The sequence below is a fragment of the Malaclemys terrapin genome, chromosome 5, assembly GCF_027887155.1.
Source record: "Malaclemys terrapin pileata isolate rMalTer1 chromosome 5, rMalTer1.hap1, whole genome shotgun sequence".
Classification (NCBI taxonomy): Eukaryota; Metazoa; Chordata; order Testudines; family Emydidae; genus Malaclemys; species Malaclemys terrapin.
Window position 1 is genome coordinate 84,624,284 of NC_071509.1, and position 21,761 is coordinate 84,646,044.

Consider the following 21,761-nt stretch of genomic DNA (forward strand, 5'->3'; position numbering starts at 1 on the left):
ACATTATACAAGCCATGCATTTCATAGCCCTGGGTTAAAACAAAAGAGTAGGGGTCAGGGAGATCATGACGTTTAAATTCAGTTGAACCAGTTGATTGTGTGGCTTTGGTACGAATTACCCCTTCACTTTCCTGTGTTCCTGTTCATTCAGCAGAGCCTCCTTGAAAACCAGCTTCTGTGGCAGTGTGACACTTTCCTGTGTTGTTAATAAGTGACCAGGGGGACAAAACAACAACATTTTCAAAATCTCCTTTTCAGGCCTCTTGTAATTTCTCCCTTTTAGACATCTCTTAAAGTAAAACATGTGCACACAAAAGATCATATTCAAAATTTGCTTGACTCTCTTCCTTTCAAAGCACAGTGCTAAGAAAAGGATTGTGCACCTCTACAACCATCGTAAACTGTGGATTCACGATCTCCTCTGTACACTTTGCAAGTCAGGATTGTTATAAAACTCTCCCTCTCTTCCCCCCCCCCCCCCCCACCCCACCCCTTAACTTCAATACTCTAATGCAGGGGTTGACAACCTTTCAGAAGTGGTGTGCCTAGTCTTCATTATTTATTCACTCTAATTTAAGGTTTCGCGTGCCAGTAATACATTTTAACATTTTTAGAAGGTCTCTTTCTATAAGTCTATAATATATAAATAAGCTATTGTTGTATGTAAAGTAAATAAGGTTTTTAAAATGTTTAAAATAAAATTAAAATGCAGAGCCCCCCCCGGATGGGTGGCCAGGACCCGGGCGGTGCAAGTGCCACTGAAAATCAGCTCACGTGCTGCCTTTGGCACGCATGCCATAGGTTGCCTACCCCTGCTCTAATGTGTGTTAAACCAATTAAGCAAATATAATATTATGAAAAAAAAATAGATTGTATTCATGTGGGTTACCCTCCCTGTCTAAATCTATGGCTCCACCCAAGTCTCTGTTTTAAAATATACTTGACATTTCCTGCAAACAGGTCTTGTGTTTGTTTACTTTGACAGACTGATAGACAGTCTGGAGAGTGGTGTGAAGCGCTTCATGATTTTACAGCAGAAACCAATGAAGACTTATCCTTTAAAAAGGGAGACTACATCCAGATATTGGAGCATGTGGACTCAGAGTGGTGCAGAGGGAGACTGAATGATAGCGAAGGCATTTTCCCAGCAGTTTTTGTTCAGACCTGCTCCGGTACAGTATTTCTAGTGGAAGATAAATTCTCATTTCTTAACCCAAATCCCTGGTAACAAACACACTTATTTGAAGTGCTCATAATGACGATTGGTGCTCTAGTTCCTAGTGATGTAATTAGCTAGGTATATCTGTAACACTAAGCAATACTACAGTGACATGCCATTGTCTAGAAATCAGACTAGACCTTGAACCAACATTTCCCAAATAATGGCACAGAGCCAATTACTACAGCTGAAAAGATACCATTAGAGATGAGAACTTTGCTCTAATTTAAGTTTGCATTTGAAGCTGATCTTTGTATCAGTAAACAATATCCAGGTTTAATTACTGCTTGGAATGTTTAATGTGCCCTGTACTCTAAAGTAATACTAACATCCGACAGGAAAGCCAGGTTAGTTTTGGCCTGGGCTTTATCACCGAGGTAAAACCATTGTCTTCAAATTAAATCTGCAGTTACAGCTGTCCAATGCTATAGCCTTCAGTGGGGTTTCACAGGTGTAACTGAAGGCACTGAGCCAAGTTGGCAGCTGGTATGAATCAGTGTAGCTCCACTGAAGATTCGGCCCATAATTTGTGGACAGTGGAGTTGCATTGATGGCCCTGTCCAAAAAAACTAACTTACTCTATTCTGTTTAATTGAAGAAACATGAGCATGAAACCAGTCTAGTTCACTCTCTAAGAATGGAATTAGTTCTCTATGGCTAACAGTAGTCAAAAGCAGTACAATTTTAGTTTTTTTCCCACTCAATTAAATACCTGTGATTCAGAATATACAGAAAGTAAGGTGGCTTTATATAGTCAGTTTCAGAGTTTGATACTGTTACCTACTGATCCATTACTATATACATTACATGAGGGTGGTCAATTATTTTTTTGTCAAAGTCCAGGCTCCAGAAAAAATAAAAAATAATAATCATAATAAAAAGATTTCAGGGTCCATTCAAAAGCATCTGGAAGTCCAGATTTGGCCTGCAGTCCTCCTATTGAATATCCCTGCATTACATTTTCCAGTTAGGAAGAGAAAAGACCAGCTCCTCCCTGTAACACTTCAGTTAATGAGAAGGGTTGGGTAGGTAAGCAGTGGGATAAGCTCTTGACTCAATCTCTGAAATCCCCTTCCTATGAAATGAACTCATTTCTACTGCAGAGGAAATAATCTGTCTGTAAGGAATATCAACAGCAGATTTCAAGTGAAAGATGTTGAGTTTTTATAGTGGTAGAAGTTCATTTCTCAGTATGATTATTTTATTATATTATTGTGACCCATGCAACATGTAGGATTTATTGCAGTTGTGTTCCACACTATGAACTAATAATGCACTCTGTGAATGTAGGGAGAGAGAGTCCAAGCACTGAAAACCTCGTCTTGTTGGGGAATTCTCTTTAAAAATTGTTTTTATATTTTAAGCAAATATTTTGTAATCACTTGTGTGTTGTCGATATTCTACAGCTGGAGTAAAGACAGCACAGTCTCCAGGATGCAGGAAAGGAAAAGCCAAGGCTTTGTATGACTTCCAGGGAGAGAATGAGGATGAGCTCTCCTTCAAGGTAAATATCTTAGTCATTGCTGCTAGCTCACAGACCTCGAAAGAGATGGGGCAGCACTCTATTGAGAAGGCAGATTGTATGGAGCAGACCAACTTAGCTGGACCTCATCTACCTTAGAAACACAGCTAGAAAAGGAAAACTTTTACTGCTCTGGAAATAAGGCCAAATCCTTGGACAGAGTGGGGGAGTGAAAGGGGCACAAAGATGGCATAATGCCCACCTTTGAAATCTGCTGCCCTGTGTCAGTCCAGTTCCGTGGCATAAATTAGAGTAGGTTATCAACCAGCCCCAAGGGGTTGAAACAACAGCTCTGTGAATCCATGAAGGATAGGGAAGCCCCATCCATGCCAGAAATGCTTCTACGGTAGCAGTAGGGAGGTTGGCATAGGAGCAATTACAATGAATCTGCACTCCAGGAAGACTCGCTTTGCAGTGGCTGATCCTCCTTTGGCTGGTTATGTTGACCCCAGGCTGCCCAGCAAGAGTTACCACATTCAGATTTGAAAGTTACGAGGTCAATAAAGTAGCAGTTTATAAATGCCTCATATCAAACATCTACTCAGCCTCTGTAGTGCTTAGAGCTAGCATATCCACCTCTGCTAACAGTGCAAATATATAACTGTGCTAGTACTAGGAAAGCCCACATCCAGGTACTCTTCATCAACATTCCAGGAAGATCACTAGAATATTAGATGAACCTGAGACTCAGCAGCCAAGTGGTTATTTACTGAAAATGAATCAGTTGTTTCAGGACACTTGCAATACGTGGACTGACCACAATGTGTCTGTTCCCAAAGGGAAAAGTTGAAAATCTGCATGCTACAAAAGGGCTATTTTACAGTACGTCCTAGCAGGGTACATCATGAGGGTGTATCACTTAGTCAAACTAGGATTTGCTCCTGGATCTTTGTCTGTTTACTGGGGATCTTTCCAAAACGTTAACTTTTTGATGAGTGTGATAAATATAAATAGTAGCAACTATCGAAGTCCCAAGTGTTTGTCTGTACCTCTGTTAATGTGGATGTTTTTGTCTTTTCTATAACTTTACTGTGACTTCAGTCAGGGTACAGCTGTTCGGAAAGGAATGAAATATCTTGAATAAAGTCAGATCGTAGTTTTAGTTTGACAAATTGATCCTGTCACCTTGTCACACTTCTTAGAAAAAAGATAAAATGAAGTTTTCTGATCAAATAAGGCATGATAGAATTTATCCCACTGTGCCTAGGAAACAGAAGACGGGATGAAATATAGGAACGTAACAGTAGTAGGTTTCAGAGTAGCAGCCGTGTTAGTCTGTATCCGCAAAAAGAAGAACAGGAGTACTTGTGGCACCTTAGAGACTAACAAATTTATTAGAGCATAAGCTTTCGTGGACTACAGCCCACTTCTATAGGTTCCATTCTATATGCATCCGAAGAAGTGGGCTGTAGTCCACGAAAGCTTATGCTCTAATAAATTTGTTAGTCTCTAAGGTGCCACAAGTACTCCTGTTCTTCTTTTTGTAACAGTAGTAGTTGCAGCACCTACACCCTATGATGGTGGGCTCTTTAAAATACATTCAGTACAGTGTGTTTGGGTTTCCTGAGACGTTTTCACAGCACAGCATGCAGTTGTGACATAGAAAATCAAATGACATACTGCTTGCTGGGTATTCAGACAGACTATTTGAAGAGGTAAAAGATGTTAGCAAGAAGGAGTGGGTCTATAGTATATCAGAACCAATGACCTAGATACTGAGGGAACTTGAAACTTAAATTGGCAAGACCTGCATAAGACATTCAAAGCAAGATCAGATAAATAGTAATCTCAAAAATATTACCTTTTACTGTGACTAAAGCAGATCCTATATTGAGCACTTAAGTTTTATGTTCTTGGGAGACTACAGGAGCAGAGTATTCTAGAATAAAAGCAGAACCAATACACTGGAAGAAAGGACAGGACTATGAGAGAGAATTTTAGATTAAGCGTGGGGCAAAGCATGATGAAAATAGGAGCAAGGAATAGTAGATCAGACAGATAGTACTAATTTTAGTCCACTTCAGACAACCTGTTAAACTCCTCAGACCATTGTGCCCCACTTTTGGGAACCGTAATATGAAGAAAAGGAGTGAGTGTCAGGGATGGATAACAAGAACAATGGAGGTCAGACACTTAACTTGTAGCAAAGAGCTGAAAAGGAATTGTACTTACTAGGAAAAAAAAAAAACAGTTAAGGGAGAATATACTTCCCTGTTCCATGACATCAAAGAAGTTTAAGTGGCTCATCAGCATATACTCTGTTATATATATATATACACCAAAACTCAAGGGGCTAGATCCAAAAAGAAATGTAGGGACTTAACTGTAACTTTAGGTACCTGCATCAAAAAAATTAGATTTTCAAAATCCCTGCTCAGCTGCTATAACCTTGTTTCCAGGCACTTAAGTTTCCAGTGATAAAGTTCATTAGATGCCTAAAAATCCACTGCTAGCCAGGTACACAGTTGCTTCAGTCCAGGCACCTAGCTCATGCCTAAGCCCTGGTGGGATCTGCCAATTAGGCATTGCCCCACTTATCTTGCCTAAGGGGCCCAATGTGATAGACCTGCTCAGAGGCCTGCCTGATTTGGAGCATGAATTTGAACCTGCATCTCCCATTTCTCAGAACAGAACCCTAACTATGGGATATTTCGAGATAGGACTCGTCTGTGAAGATATTTTACTTCGTATAAATGTAAAGTTAGCAAGAGCTGCCAATATTGTATTTTTATTTTTCTCTATATAAATCAAAGTTTTATGGAGGTGAATTTTTGTTACTGCTTCTCCCTCTAATCCCATATCAAGCTATATTTGAGTAGAAAAGATTCATCATTGCTCATTTTCTTACAGGCAGGTGATATGATAACAGAGTTGGAACCTGTAGATGAAGACTGGATGAGTGGAGAAGTACAAGGCAAATCTGGAATATTTCCCAAGAATTTTGTTCAAGTTCTATAGATATCATAGGGATGGAGCCCAGTTCTGCTCACTAGGCATATGGAAGCAAATGCTTATCTAGCACAAAGGCACATTATACTTCAGCAAACAAAGAACTACCATCTTTGTTGTCACTTGAGTTATTACTTTGACTATCAAATATGATTTGCACTATATTGTCCAGAAAGAGAACCACATCATATATAACATATTAATTCCTGAAACACCAACATTTGCCGTGACAACAAAACTTAGTCATACTTTGTGAATGTTCCACATGAGCTAGCAAACAGAATTTCCACAGGATTTTTAATAGTTTCCAGCTAGGGAAATTAAATGTAGTACAATATCTTACAAATTAAGTGAACTGCATTCTAGTAGTTGACCTGATCTGGTATTTCATTTATCCTGCATACAATTTGCATAAATTAAGATTGTTTAATAGGCTTTTTAGAAATGCATTTATTTTGCAGATTTAAGTATTGTATGTTAAATATGTATACCACATTTTTGATTTTCAGATTTCACTACTGCTTGAGTTAATATCCTCATTAGCAATAAAAAGCAGTTGTTTTAGGATTGAGAGGATAAAGGTACCATTTATTATCTTGCGGAAAAATCAAGCCCTAACGTATGATCGACACCTTGTAGAGTTTGTCATTTCATATATGGGATACCAAAGTCTAACAAGCAGGAGGATCAAAAGGCTAAGAAAACTTCACTCACTTAATAGTTTCTCCATCTTTGAATGTAGGGCTGAGTGAACATGTGAAGTTCAAGGTTTTTGTACTTGTAGAGTTCATAAAACTGGAATGAACTCATCAATCTTTTTTACTGAAGAGTGATTACACCTGTCTGCCCCCCAACACATTTTTCTAGTTAAAGGGAAACCTGCTCTGTGTGCTAAGGAATAGATGAGAAGTCACCAACATTTAAAAACAAAAAAACCCTCACCTTTTGGTTGGTTCAAGCTAGTGCCCCAGGGAGAGTGTTTTCCTATTAGAAATTCTCTCTTTCCCTCTCTGATCCAGTCTCTGGGTTTGTCAATCTTCGTTTCTCTTACACAGAAACAAACCCACTTCCATTTCCATTTCAGTTTAACATTCAAACCTGACAGTGTTTGAAATTAGCAAGAGACGTTTACCTAGCCGTTCTATAAACCCCCAGCACGTTTCACGCCGGCTGCCATTCTTGTGTTTTGTTTTGTTTTTTTCACTGAAATAGTTCATTTTAATAGGAATATTTCACAGCCTTATGTCTATGAGTAAGAACAACTAATTGAGGTATCCACTAAAAGTTATTTTCTATAAATCAGCTAAATAACATATAAGATGTAGCATTGTAAATTATCTGTCAAGGCAGAAAGGTTAATTTCTCTTGGTGGCTGCTGCTAACAGGCACAAAGATTTATATTTTTTTAACAAAAACAATGCAAAATTATATAAGTTAAATTACAGAGACTAAATAAGTCTGATATTAGACATATTTCCAGATAAGAACAGTGCATTCTAAAAACCAACACTTTCCAGAATGTTTGACAATAGCTCCATATTAAACAAGTTAATTGTTAACCCACCTCCCATTCTGGGCCGATGTGTACTGTAAAAAAACAAAATCAAAACATTTAATCTTCATTATGCTGCAGTTTATTCTGTACATGTGCAACTGGCCTCTTTTGTAATCTCTGAAGAACAAGGCAACTGAACAAACTGCGTGTATATTATATCTGAGGATTAATATGTGCAGGTGGCAAATAAGGAAAGCTAGGCTTTTCAGAATCTCTTTCCATCAGAAAAGCATAGCATAGGGTAAAAGTCAGAGCATCAAGGTGTTGGTTCAGCATTGATCATTTAAAGTTTGGAGACCTTTTTATCAAGTTCCATCTTTAATATCTTGATTTAATTTTGAAGTCTAACACAGGCCTCTCTACTGCTATCTCTCATCTTATGATGATGATTTCCCCTGGGCTTATAGAAAGGATGTTCAGATACTATAGCAATGGACTATATAAAAACCCTAGTAAAATACAATAGACGTTAGCACTCAAAACTTGCCTTTTTAATTTTTAGTTCATGGACAAAAAGGAAGTTATTTTTATTTTATGTGCCCAAAAAGTAAATTCTAACTCCACTTAAGAATGATAAACCTATATGTACTCTCTTTTGGAAATGTCTTCTCTCCTTTCACTTGAAGAAAAAAAAACTAGTGTTGCTTTACCATATGGGTACCATGTCAAAGGTTTAAGCAAAATGGACTCCTTTCACCATGGCTCTGTGCCAATGCGATTGGTCAACCGCCTGTAAATATTTTGAATAGTAGAACTAGTAAAAATTTAAGAACTTCATAAAAAAAGACACTTACTCAGCTTGCTTCCTCCAAATGAGATACCTAAATCATTGAGGAGACAGATAAGGTATTAGTGTGCAATGTTTACTTACTTTTGACTTTGGGCTTGTCTACATGGGGGGGTAATGGGCTCCACAGTGCACTTCAGAAATCACATCCCTAATGTGCTGTGCATTAATTGGTCTGTGTAGACATTACTGGTGCTCTTTAATGCAGTGCTGTTTCAAACGGTGCTACATTAAACCATACTAGTGAACCTTTACCGTGCACCAGCAGGGTATACATGGAGACACTGATTTCTAAAGCACATTAACATGGGCATATCTCACACACCCCCACAGCTCACATTACCTTGCTGTGTAGACCCTTTCATTATGTCAGTTCTCTAAAGCTTTGATACAAATATTTTTGAATCAACAGTGCTGAATTTATAAATTTTTCCAAAAGAAAAAGGGTGTGTGAAGTTTTGGCTATATTGGCCTATTAATAATTTTTACCACTTTAATTTAACGCGTAACATCCATTACATTTCAAACTTTTTAAATAAACATCTGTTTAATTGAATAATCCTTGTATTTTATTTTGTAACTCTGAATACTAAATCAGGAAATATAGCAAACATAATACCACTTATGTATTATACTTAATGTTTAAGTCATAAAAGGATAAAATGGCTGGAAGCTGCAAATTCAGAACAATAGTGCCATCTAAGGGCTTTTTATATTATTGTAGCTTTGCCAGTTCAGAAAATCATCGCTTTAAATTTCAGTCCCTTGATCAAATTAATCTGCAAAAAATATCTGCTTTACTGTTAAACCTTTATGGTCACATATATTGTCTACACAGAAAAAACCTAAAATCTCTATTGATTACAAGGATGTAATTCAGCAGAAAGGGAAAATGAAAAGGGAAAATTCCTGTGAAAATCCTAAATTACATTTACAATTAATATGAAAGATTATGCTATCTTGAAATTCAACCAGGGACCTATGATTCATTAATATGATATAGAGTGGTTTTCCTAAGCTTAAGGCTGTTAGTGTTTTGTTAAATCATCCACAGTGAAAGTAGCATCTTTGTAACAGAACACATTTTTCCATGATTTTTATATATAGTACAAAATAAAAACTTTTACATTCTGCAAGTCCAAATTTGTCTCCAGAATTATGGTAACAGTATAAATTAAATTTGTATTTAACGAATAAATTTTTATATGTATGTCTGAGTCACATTTGAGTCTGTATTTACCTTTAACGCTCACTAATTCTGATTTAATGAAAGGACTGATATCTTTAAATACACAGATCTTATATCAATATTTCCATTAGGGATTTAAAAAAATAAATAAAAATAGTACACTGTATAAATGTGCCTTACACCAGTAGTCACCATTTTGGAAATAATTGCACCTTTGTCCTTCCATAGTCTGTTCAATAGACCAGGCCTCTAGCAATCACCTCTCTATTAGAAGTGTCACATGACTAAAGCTACAATTTTGTGTCAGAAGTCACAGAATCCATTACTTCTAAAGACCTCTGTGACTTCAGACCTGGCGGCTGGGACCTACAGGGTCGCACCACCTCCCGCAGCAGCAGGGAACTGTGAGGTATCCCCACCACAGCAGGGCAGGAGAACCCCTCCCCCCCCCCCGCCCCCCCGCAGCTTCTGCCACTGGGGAGGGCACAGGGGGACCCTGGAGCTCTGAGCCACCCCACCCCTTCCCATTTTATCACAGATATTTTTAATAAAAGTCAGGGACAGGTCACAGGCTTCTGTGAATTTTTCTTTATTGCCCATGACTTTTACTAAAAAATATCCATGACAAAACCTTAGCCTTACACGACTCTCTCCATCCAACCCAGGGATTTAAGCTGCAGTTCAAGGGCCTGCCAGCCTTTACATGTATAAGTTCTCTAATGCCTTAGTCCGAAAAACAAAATAATAAATTGTCTAAATGAATGCTAAGCTTACCAAATGTCACCCAGGTTCCACAGGGGAACGCTGATAGGTTCCGAAGTCCTTCAAACTTTTCAGCTGAGTTTGCCCTCTTGGTTAACAGTTTGTGTCAGTTTTTAGATCAAGTACTTCTCAGTCAATTTCAGCTGAGACCTTATATCAAAAGCCTCTCTCTATTTTCTGGGACTCAGCCAGAACCAGTATATGCAGTTCACCCAGCATTCAGTAGTTCTCCAGACTTGCTTACCTGTCCCAGGGTCTGTAATAATTACCCCCATCACACACTGATTTTAGTTCCTGGAGGGAGTTAGCAACCCATGGAGCTAGCATACAATCCCTGGCTCAGAGCTACAGGTAAATTTTATAAAGTTGAAACAATACTCTCAAAGATATTGCATGTGTCTATAGCACCTGTCACACCTGGATGGCTTATCTCCCTACCCGTAGAGGAATAAAGCTATAGTGCTAAAGCACTCTTATAGTGGTTTAACTGCATCTATACTATTGGGGTTGTACAACATTATCTGTACTGGTATAATTAAAACAGTACAACTTGAGACTCAGCAATCTCAGTTGTAGTTGGATTGTTGTAAATAGGTAAGAATAATCACTCTTACGTGCTTGAATACAACAGGTTAAAAAGGCTAATAATAGGAGAACTAGATGGTCCAGGAGATTGGTAACAGGATACAGTGTCTTTCACTAGAAACAACTGGAAATTACTATCACCTGAGAAGCCTATATAGAATGAATGGAGAAGTTTCACTCTAATTCCCAGTAAACAGGCAGCTCTAAAGCCATTACAATTAGCACCCTTGTTAGTAGCGCACATAGCAAGGATGGAAATGGTCAGGGCAATTGAACTAAACTTGAACCCCCACTTTCTGTTCTGTTTAGACAACTTTGGTCCCCAGGACTGCCAATCCAGCACCCTATGAACACTAAATTCATATTAACATTTTTATTTTGGAAAGAAAGGTAATCATTTCTATTTCATATAATTGACAAGACAACATCAAGTTCAGGGCTCTTATTAGATTACCTTGCAACCACTTCTTTGTAGTGGTATCTTTTAGACATTTTACCAGAATAGCCTGACTTTTGGAACACTTCAGATTTACTTTGAAGAGACCAGCCAGCACTCAAAATGTTTTGGTATTCCAGTAACTACATCCGGTATAAAGCCTGCAGAAATTCTGTAACAGTACCATCAGAATTCTCTGAACTTCCACCATGCAGCTGTTACGAATTGAGAACAATTCTTAAGATCTAATTTGGCAAATACCCTTGCTGCTGTCAAATAGTCAAGTACCCTGAACTCTTGCAGTTCCAACTCAATTTAATCCTGTTTCAGACAGACAGGTCTGAAGTCTATCCGTTCTGGTATCTGTAAGGTTACCCACCTACTCAAAAAATTTCGGCTGGCTCTGCTTTGTGCCACACAAAGAAATAAGCTTATTTTAACATTGCTATCATAACTAAAACAATACAGTTGGATGTCTCTTCCTGCTAAATGGCAATCTGGTTTCCCTAGCTTAAATATAATTGTTGCCCAAGTATTTAGTAAGAATGTTTCTACCAAGGATTGCAAATCAATTTACAGAGCAAACTCAACTCAATTATGTCACTTTGTAAGCTTTGTTTTCTCAGTCACAAAAATCATAGAAATGTAGGACTAGAAGGGACCTTGATAAGTCATCTAGTCCATCCCTTGCACTGTGGCAGGACTAAGTATTATCTAAATCATCCCTGGTTTCTCTAACCTGTTCTAAAAAAATCTTTGGTGATGGAAATTCCACAACTTCCTTAGATAGTTTTTTCCAGTGCTTAACTACCCTACCCTTATGTTAGGAGGAAGTTTTTCCTAATGTCTAACCTAAGTCTCCCTTGCTGCAATTTAAGCCCATTACTACTTGTCCTATCCAGAGTGTTAAGAACACTATCACCCGCCCTATTCATAACAACCTTATGTCCCCCCTTAGTCTTCTCATCTCCAGACTGAAAAAAATTGGGTTTGTTTAATCTTCCCTCATAGGTCATGTTTTCCAGACCTTTAATTATTTTTTGTTGCTCTTCTCTGGACTTTCTCCAATTTGTGGACATCTTTCCTGAAATTTGATGCCCAGAACTGGACACTGTACTCCAGGGGTCGGCAACCTTTCAGAAGTGGTGGGCCGAGTCTTCATTTATTCACTCTGATTTAAGGTTTTGCGTGCCAGTAATACATTTTAACATTTTTAGAAGGTCTCTTTCTATAAGTCTATAATATATAACTAAACTATTGTTATGTAAAGCAAATAGATGGTTAAGCTTCATTTAAAATTAAATTAAAACGCAGAGCCCTCCGGACCGGTGTCCAGGACCCGGGCAGTGTGAGTGCCACTGAAAATCAGTTTGCCTACCCCTGCTGTACTCTAATTGAGGTCTTATCAGTGCTCAGTAGAGTGGACGAATTAATTCTTGTGGTTACCTTTCCGCTCCTGCTAATACATCCCAGAATAATGTTCACTTTCTTTACAACAGTATTACATTGTTGTTGACTCATATTTAGTTTGTGATCCATTATAACCCCAGATCCTTTTCTGCAGTATGCATTCCTAGGCAGTCATTTCCCATTTTGTATTTGGCAGTTAATTATTCCTTCCTAAGTGTAGTATCTTGCATTTGTTCTTATGCATTTCATCCTATTTATTTCAGATCATTTCTCCGGTTTGCCAAACTCATTATGAATTCTAATCCTATTCTCCAAAGGGTTTGCAACCCCTTCCATCTTGGTATCATCCGCAAACTTTAAAAGCATACTCTTTGGCCTGGTCTACACTAGGAAATTAGGTCAATATAATTATGTCACTCGGGGGTGTGAAAAAATCCATACCACTGAACAATGCAGTTAAACCGATCTAACCCCCAGAGTAGACCGCACCCATTGACCTAGCTAATGTGACTCGGGAAGGTGGATTATCTATGCTGATGGAAGAAGCCCTCCGTTGGCATAGATAGTTTCTTCACTGAAGCACTACAGTGGTGCAGCTGTACCAGTGTGGCATTTTCAGTGTAGACCAGCCCTCAATGTTATCCAAATCATTTATGAAGATATTGAATAGAACCAGATGCAGGACAGAGCCTAGTAGGACCCCACTCAATATGAGCTTGATTGTGAACCATTGATAACTATTCTCTGAGTATGGTTTTCCAAACAGTTGTGCACCCACCTTATAGTATGTTTGTTGAGGCTTTTTTCCCTAGTTTGCTTATGAGAAGGTCTTGTGAGACAGTATCAAAAGCCTTACTAAAGTTGAGATATATGGCATCTGCTGCTTGCCCCCATCCACACAGCTTGTTACCTGTCAAAGAAGGATATTAGGTTGGTTTGACATATTCATGTTAACTGTTACTTATCACTTATCTTCTAGGTGCTTACAAATTGATTGTATTTGCTTCATTATCTTTCCAGGTATCAAAGTTAAGCTAACTGGTCTATAATTCCATGGGTTGTCTTTATTCCCCTTTTTATAGAGAGAAAGGTGTTCGCCCTTTTCCAGTCTTCTGGCATCTCTCCCATCATCCATGAGTTCTCAAAGATAATTGCTAATGGCTCAGCAATCTCTTCAGTCAGTTCCTTAAGTATTCTAGGATGTATTCAATCAGGCCCTGCCAATTTGAAGACATCTAACCCATCTCAGTAATTCTTAACTTGTTCTTTCCTTATTTTAGCCTCAGATCCTACCCCATTTACTCTGATGTTCACTACTTAGGCTTTCTGCACCTAGTACATGGAAGAGAGCAGAATGGGTCTACTGAGCAGTCGCTAGTTATTTCCTTCCATGCTTACTTTCCTCCATTCCTATTCAGAAATCCATTTTTATTCAGATCTACAGAAAGCCCTCAAAGGGTGGTAATAAAGTACTAGTACTACACTGCCAGAGATTTCAAATGAAGCATGAGTACTAGTGCCCAAGTCTGAAAGATTTATTTTGGAGGTGGGTATCAAAATGAGTATAATACTTGGAATAGTACCTTGATTCTTTTTACATAACTAGAATCAAAACAATACTTATGAAGTGGGGAACATATGCTATAGCCAATTTGGCTAAAGAAAACCTTAACTGGGGGCACTACTACCCATGAGTCTAACTACCAGGCGATTTTAGTAACCCTGCTATTGTAAACACTGAACAAAGACATCTTATACCTAAAAGAGTAATAATGCCACCTAATTCCAGAGCTGACTGTGATGGTCCAGTCGAGGTTGCAATCCAGACCAGTGGTTGTGTGACCACTTGCCCTGCAATCCTGGATGCCTTAGAATGCCTTGCTACTGCAGCTCTAAGCCTAGAATGTTCAGTCAGTAAGGAAGCATGGAGGTCACTTCTGAGCATCTGTGTGCTTAGATAGCTATGGTTCAACAGCTCCGATACCAGCAACCTGTCTTCAGCTGCACAACCTCTGGCTTCCACCAGCATTTATTACAAACAGCAAGATGATCCCTGTATGGGAAAACTGTTATGTTTTCTAACTGTATATTATGTTATGGTATCATTTTAAAAATTTGTTCACAATCGCCATTTTGAATTCTGTAAAGTTGTTGTTTGGGAGCCATGTTGGTCTCTGTTCTTGTTGGGCTTTTGGCGCCCTTTTTCTGTAAGGCAGGAAAAGATTGGTCATGTGATCCATCAATTCTGCCTGCAGACAAGAGAGTATGTAAGCTCCTCTCATAGGCTATAGGGTGCTGTCCATCATGGTGGCAGCCCGCATCTGCATCGGTCATCGTGAGCAGTCTCCGAGAGGCAACACATCAACTCATCCCTACTTACCTGAGATTGAGGGATTCTGGTCCAGCAGCCGATTTGATCCGTGTTCCTCCTGTGAACATTACCAGGCACAGTAGAATGTCCGGGTCGTCCACTGCACCAGAGCTGAGGCAATCAGTCGGACATGACCCTCCCTCCGTGATTGGCGTTTCATCTGTAAAGTATAGATTTCTTGACTGTTAGTCCATAACTTCACGCCCTTGATTACGAACCATTGGGTGTTCTTTACTTACCTGTACCTAATAAACTGTCTTTTCATTCATTCACCTTTAATCTTGTCCTTCTTCAGTTTCACTGAGACCATATCTGACAGACTCTAAATACGGGATAATCCGAACTTCCATCATTAGCAGTGATCCTTTAATACATCCCTTTAATTCCCTTTTTCCCTAACAATCCCCAACACACTCCCAGCCCTGAATTTTTTCCTAAACCGTGTGCCCCGCAGTGTTGAGGCCTCTCCTGGACAGCACAGAGAAATAATAAGGTTTGTTGTTTCTGTAAAAAGACAAAACCCACCAGTTTATCACTAACTGGAGTTAATACTCCAAGTTAAAGACACCACTAGATTGGTTTATAGTAAAATAATAATAAACAATTGTATTAACAAAAGAGCATGAATTAAATGAGTGAACTGAATGAGCTCAAGGAAATAAAGGTAGAACAACAAAACAAAACGTGCTTTCTTATGGCTAAGATTTAACAAACTACTGTCTCGTTTCAATGTAAAAAAATCCTTACCATGTGTTGTCAACAAAGTGACTCAAAATGGCTGACCACACCTTTGGCCAGGATCTCTTCACGGATAAAGAAAGGCTGGCTTCCCTTGTCTTCCCTAGTGAAAGATCTTAGATGCTAGTCGCCCCTTATGCTATAGTCCAGTTCCCAGAGACTCCAACCCCATCCTTGGGATGAAGGACCAATCTCAGCTTCTGAAAGCTCTTCCCTCCTGCATCTGTCCAGTGATGGATGCCTAAAATGGCTTTCTGTCCTTGCTTATTTCTCCCAAAGTTCCATGACCTTGATTCAATAGGCAGGAAGCCCTTGTGTGCGCTCAAGGGCTTAGACTGAGTTCCTTGTGTCTCACTATATTAAGAATAATTTCAATTTATGTCCATACCTTTGCATCAGCTGCTTGCACCTACATTATATAATTATATTAATAATGAGTTATGAGCTTTCTAGGACTGATTACATTATAGCTTTTAGATACAGATTATAAACAATAGTGAATTGGGGTACACTGAGCTGGTCAGGCCAGCTGGAATTCACTGCTAGATATCAGGGTGCCTCTTGCACTATGCCATTGGGCTGTTTCTTAATAACACACTGGACCTAAAATGCTCTTCCAATGGTCCCACTGCAAGTTACTCTTGAGACCATCAACTGAAGCATTCGTAAACAAAACCCCAAAAGAGGGCAAGGTGGAGAGATGGTTTCAGAGGTCAACGGGTCCTAACTTAAGGGCTTTTCTAGAGAATAATCTACACCTTGAATTGAGCCCAAAAATGAACTAGCAGTGACTAAGAAGCTTGTTACACAACTTCAAAACTTTTAATCACTCTGCCTGAAGGACAACTTGGGGAAGCTGCATGCTGTCCTAGATTTAATGAGTAGCCCCAAGTAAAATAAATTAGTTAGGTCTACCTAAAATAATGATAACCAGGGTGAGATTTATATCTGGAAGAAAGACATTAGGGAGAGCCCTGCTGCCCCAGCAATAGATTCTGACTGTTCTCCTGTGGCTCCTTGATTTCCAAATTTACAGTTGCATTTAAGAAACAAACAAACAAACAAACACTTACTATAGGCCACTTGTTAATTTTCAATTCCACTGTAGAATAGAGTTTTCTGAATGCAAAAGGACAAAACTGACAAGGAGATCTTCTAAGCTTCAACAAGGGGATGATGCGTTTCTAGTGGTGTCCTGCAGGGATCTGTTCTTGGCCCTCCACTATTTAACATTTTCATCAATCACCTGGAAGAAGAAAAAATAATTAATAAAGTTTGCAGATTACACAAGAATCGTGGGAGTGGTAAATAATTAAGAGACCAGGTCAGTGACCTGAGTCATTTTATAAGGGCATAAACTTTTTAATGCAGCTAAATGTAACATCTAGGAACAAAGAATGGAGGCCATACTTACAAAATAGGGGACTATCCTGGGAAGCACTGAATCTGAAAAGGACTTCGGGGTCATGCTGGATAGTTAGCTGAAAAGGAGCTCCCAGCGCAACACTGTGGCCAAAAGGGTTAATGTGATCCTTAGATGCATAAACAGGGGAATAGTAGAAGCAAATAGCAACTGTTATTTTACCACTGAACTGTGACCACTGTTGGAATCCTATGGCGAGTGCCTGTGTTCACAATTTAAGAAGGATGTTGATAAATTGGAGAGGGTTCAGAGAAGAGCCAAGGATTAGAAAACATGCCTTAGACTAAGTTCCTTGTGTCTCACTATATTTAGTTTATCAAAGAGAAGGTTAAAGGGGGTTCTGATCACAGTCTGTAAGTACCTACATGGGAAATAAATATTTGATTATAGGCTCTTCCAATTTAGCAGAGAAACGTAACAAATACAATGGCTGGAAATTGAAGCTTAACAAATTCAGTCTGCAAATAAGACAATTTTTTTTTTAAACAGTAAGGGCAGTTAACTGATAATTTTGATCAATTCTCCATCACAGGCAAGGTTTTCAGTCAAACTGGATGATTTTCTGAAAGATAATCTCTAGGCAAATAGGAATTATTTTGGGGAAGTTCTATGGCCTTTGTTAAACCGGTGGTCAGACTAGGTGATCACAGTGGTCACTTGGGGCCTTGAAATCAATGAAAGGGCATTGCAAACAATATCTTAAAATCAGAATTATGAATGACAGTGCCTTATAGAGTTATAGGGAAAGCATTAAACTGCCCACTGAGTTAGAATGTAGAGAAGTTCATATCTGTTGGATAGAGGAGCAACAGAGCAAGTGGAAACCTGTGAGGCGCATAGCAGTATGAGTGCTCATACTTTGCTATTTACATAACATGGAAGAGTTCCTTTGATTGCTTTTCTTGTCACAACACAAGAGCCCAGCAAACGGAAGATCCATCTCTGTTTACTTTCTACCACACAGCAGTGTTTACAAATAATGGGCAAAATTAATTCCTTTGTCAATCCTCCAGTTACTTCCTTAGAATTACAGCAGGAATTAAGTTTGGTCTAATGTTTGTACAGATTTTGGAGATCTAAGAGTGCTAATTTATCAATGACTATATTTAGGTTGTGCAAAAACCTCATGCAGGTCTGAATAACTATTATTAATGTAAAGTGTAGACCTGGCCTTAGATTCTCTGCTCATGTTACTTTGTTTCCATGTTTGGACGTTAACGCCTGTGTAGCATGGCCTCCATAGCACACTAGGTCTTGCATGAGGGAAATCTACATTTCCCCCAAAATCTGCATTTGTTCAGTGTCTGCCAAATCCAGTATTGGGCTTTCTCTAACTGCAATAGCACCTGCAATACTTATTTTTGGACAAACTGATCTTGGACCAGCAGGAATGCCAAAGTAAACAGCAGAAATTCAACAATGTTCATGTACTCAAGTATTTTGTAATTCCTAGAGGTCAGTTAAACTCAAATGTACAGTGTGTGTTATGAATCAGTATTTTTTTTTAAACAATAAAAGACACACCCTACTTTTGAGCCACTTTCATGATTGTTTAATTACACCGACATACCAAATAGGTCAATTGACAAAATGGGAGAATTATGATCAACTGAAAAATCACTCTCAACTCCTATAATGTGCCAACAAGTGATCATTTTATCAACTCAAGCGTAATCAAAATAGGGCACTTCACAGTAAGTATCCACTCATTCTTGAACCAAAACAGGTGAGAATTAGAACAGGTTTGATTATTTTTGGTGTAAGTTTAAGTGTAGACCAGCCTATGTCAAAGTCAGGAACACTCACTCATTGTATGAGACCAGTATAAAAACTGGTCATTAGAAAGGATTTGTACAGAACATCAGAATTAGATGTGAAATATTAGAATAGACAACTGTGGGCTAATAAGAGGGGGATAGTGACTTAGTCCAGTGAATGCAACTCATTTTTTATACTTAATGCAGAATACCACCCAGCTCTTATCTAGCACTTTTCCACATGGCACTTCAAAGGAGTTAAGCATCATTATCCCCATTTTACAGATAGGAAAATGGAAGCACAGGGGTGAAGTGACCAATCCGAGGTCACCTAGCAGCCCAGAGCTGAACGAAGAATAGAATCCAGGTCTCCTGAGTCCCAATCTATTTTTCTGTCTACTAGACCACACTGCCTCCTGAGACAGCTGGCCAGATCAACTGGGATATGAGATTTAGATTTACTATAATCCCAATGGCAAAGTATTTGCAAACCTCTATGCAGGTGTTTAGTTCCCAAGAAAGAGAACTTCTTCTTGGACATTTATGCCTCAGAATCATTTACATAATTATCAGGCTATCACAAGTGGTTGTTCTTGAACTTTCATAGGTGTGACCATATCCTTACAGGGTCTCCAGAGCCACTTTCCTTCCCCTTTGAAAACACAGCATGTCCCTCTGCCAACAAGTGGGCATTCATTTTCCCAGTAAGATCATAAGCAGCTAGGAACAAAAACCAGAAGCACATGCCTCACCACTGAGCCAGAGAGTAGGCTGTTGTCAATTCCACTTGGTTCTTAATGTAACTTTGCAGTATCCAATTGGTGGTAAACATATATGGGTTTGGTTTTAATTTAAAAAAATATATAGAGCTAAATATTAAACCAGATTAACATTTTAATATTACTGTAAAAAGAAGATATATGGCTTATTTGGGGGGGCTCATATGTGGATATTTATATGGTCACACTGAAGGACAATAGTTCAAATTTAGCACCTTGCATATTAAGATTGGTAGTCTAGTCTTCCAAACAGACCTACACGATCTTCAAAAAAATTTTTTTTAATTGGAACACAAGATTTGTAAACCAAACCTAACAACGGTCTGGCCCCCTCACAACTTTCAGTCAAAGCTGCTTGCAGTAGTAATTACGTAACTTGTAGACACATTTCACTAGGGAAAAACCCAGCCTCATTGAAGGAGTTATTTTTGGTGTGCCACTGCTATCAGTCAATTCTACTGTTTAAAACAAAGTACTGGAATTTAGAGCACTGTCCAGATAATAGTATAAGACTGAAGGATTTGGAAGAGCTCTTAAGAAATCATTTCACAGCCTTTACATATACCTAATGATAGAAAAAGCTAAAATAGTATCACTACATCATCCAAAAGAACAACAAAGAGCACAACTAATGAAGGTTTAAGGTTCACTTGTGGAGGTTGGAAGTTACTTTGCATCTTAGCTTTAAAGTATTTCTGCTTCAAATTTATTTCATATAATGGGAACTACACTGTATGGTATTTGTGAACTGACACTGCGACTAGTACAGTTTCTTGTAATAGGATAAAGTGAGAAATCTTTTGTACGCTCTTCCTTTGAAAATAGCTTAAAATTTGATTAAGAGTATGTTTCCACAATAACAGTTGTGTTAACACACATTTTGGGCATCAGACACCAAAACCATCTAGTGGAAAAAGTTACCATAAAGTAAAATATTACTAAAAGGATACATTTAGGATCTAAATAAGACCTTAAACAAGAGTCCCATCTACTCTGTGTAAACTTTTAAAGACTCCATGGAAATTCAAGTCCTCAGACAGCAACATTTCCTCCTTCCTCCCATAGCCACCCCACTGTACACCAGGTGGCTGGATGCTATTTCAGACTGCTTTGAGAAGAAAGGTGCTTTTAAGTGCAAGTTACTGCATGTGACCAATGTTACATATTCTGTATGTAGACACAATATAAGCCTCTTTTACTTCAGGATCTCATTAGAAAAGGTTTGGGTTTTAGATGCTCAATTCTTTGAAACTCAACCTGGTACTTTTAAACAACTTCTAAAAACGACCAGCAACCTATGTTATAAACATACAGCTAAGGGTAGCATAAAATCCCTCCTTACCCTGTAAAGGGTTAATCCCTCCTTTACCTGTAAAGGATTAAGAAGCTCAGATAACCTGGTTGGCACCTGACCAAAAGGACCAATAAGGGAAGGGAAGGGAAAGGAAAGAGTGTGAGTGAATGAGTGTTCTCCTTTGTTCTCTCAGGGTCAGCGAAGAACCAGGGCAGGAAAAAATACATCTTCCTAAGCCATATCTGAACTAAGCATCTAATATTACAGAAATAGTAAGTAATAGCAAGAAAATGCGTTAGATTATCGTTTGGTTTAGCTTGTGAATTTTCCCTGTGCTAAGAGAAGTTTATCCCTGTTTTTGTAACTTTAAAGTTTTGCCTAGAGGGGAAATCCTGTTTTGAATCTTTTTGTTACCCCGTAAAGTTAGTTATCTTCCATCCTGATTTTACAGATTTTATTTTATTTTTTTAAAACCTCATTGTTTTTTCAGTCCCAAAGACCCAGGGGGGTTGATCTGTGTTCACTTTGTAACCAATTGGTTAGGATATTATTCTCAAGCCTCCCCAGGAAAGGGGGTGTACGGACTTGGGGGGATATTTTGGGGGAGGTAGGGCTCCAAGTGGCCCTCCCTGAATGTTTGTTTATATCACTTGGTGGCGGCAGCAATATCAAGGGCAAGGAAGGAATTTGTGCCTTGGGGAAGTTTTTAACCTAAGCTGGTAGAAATAATCTTAGGGGGTCTTTACAGATGTGGGGACCCACATCTGTACCCTAAAGTTTAAAGCGGGAGGGAACTCTGACAACCTGCTTTCTTCTAACCATGATCAGTTAAGAGGCAGACTCCATACCAGCTCACATTTTTAGCATGTGAAACAATAGCAGTAAGTGGCATACCTAATAAGGGCAATAGGTATAAGTGTCCAGTATCTTATACCACATATGGTGTAAGTGTTTAGTATCACTGCATGAAACCAAATACTATTAC

General features: G+C 38.7%; 1 protein-coding gene across 2 annotated transcripts in view; it reads left to right on the top strand.

Moving 5' to 3' along the window:
* SH3D19 (SH3 domain containing 19) overlaps positions 1-15,053 on the top strand; it is a 137,488-nt gene extending 122,435 nt beyond the window's left edge. For both annotated transcript variants that reach the window (XM_054031006.1, XM_054031007.1), the window contains exons 19-21: positions 986-1,172; positions 2,626-2,723; positions 5,592-15,053. In XM_054031006.1, the coding sequence (XP_053886981.1) occupies positions 986-1,172; positions 2,626-2,723; positions 5,592-5,699 (393 nt within the window). In that variant the 3' untranslated portion in view covers positions 5,700-15,053. The remainder of the gene's footprint in view (positions 1-985; positions 1,173-2,625; positions 2,724-5,591) is intronic.
* The last annotated feature ends 6,708 nt before the right edge of the window (positions 15,054-21,761 follow it).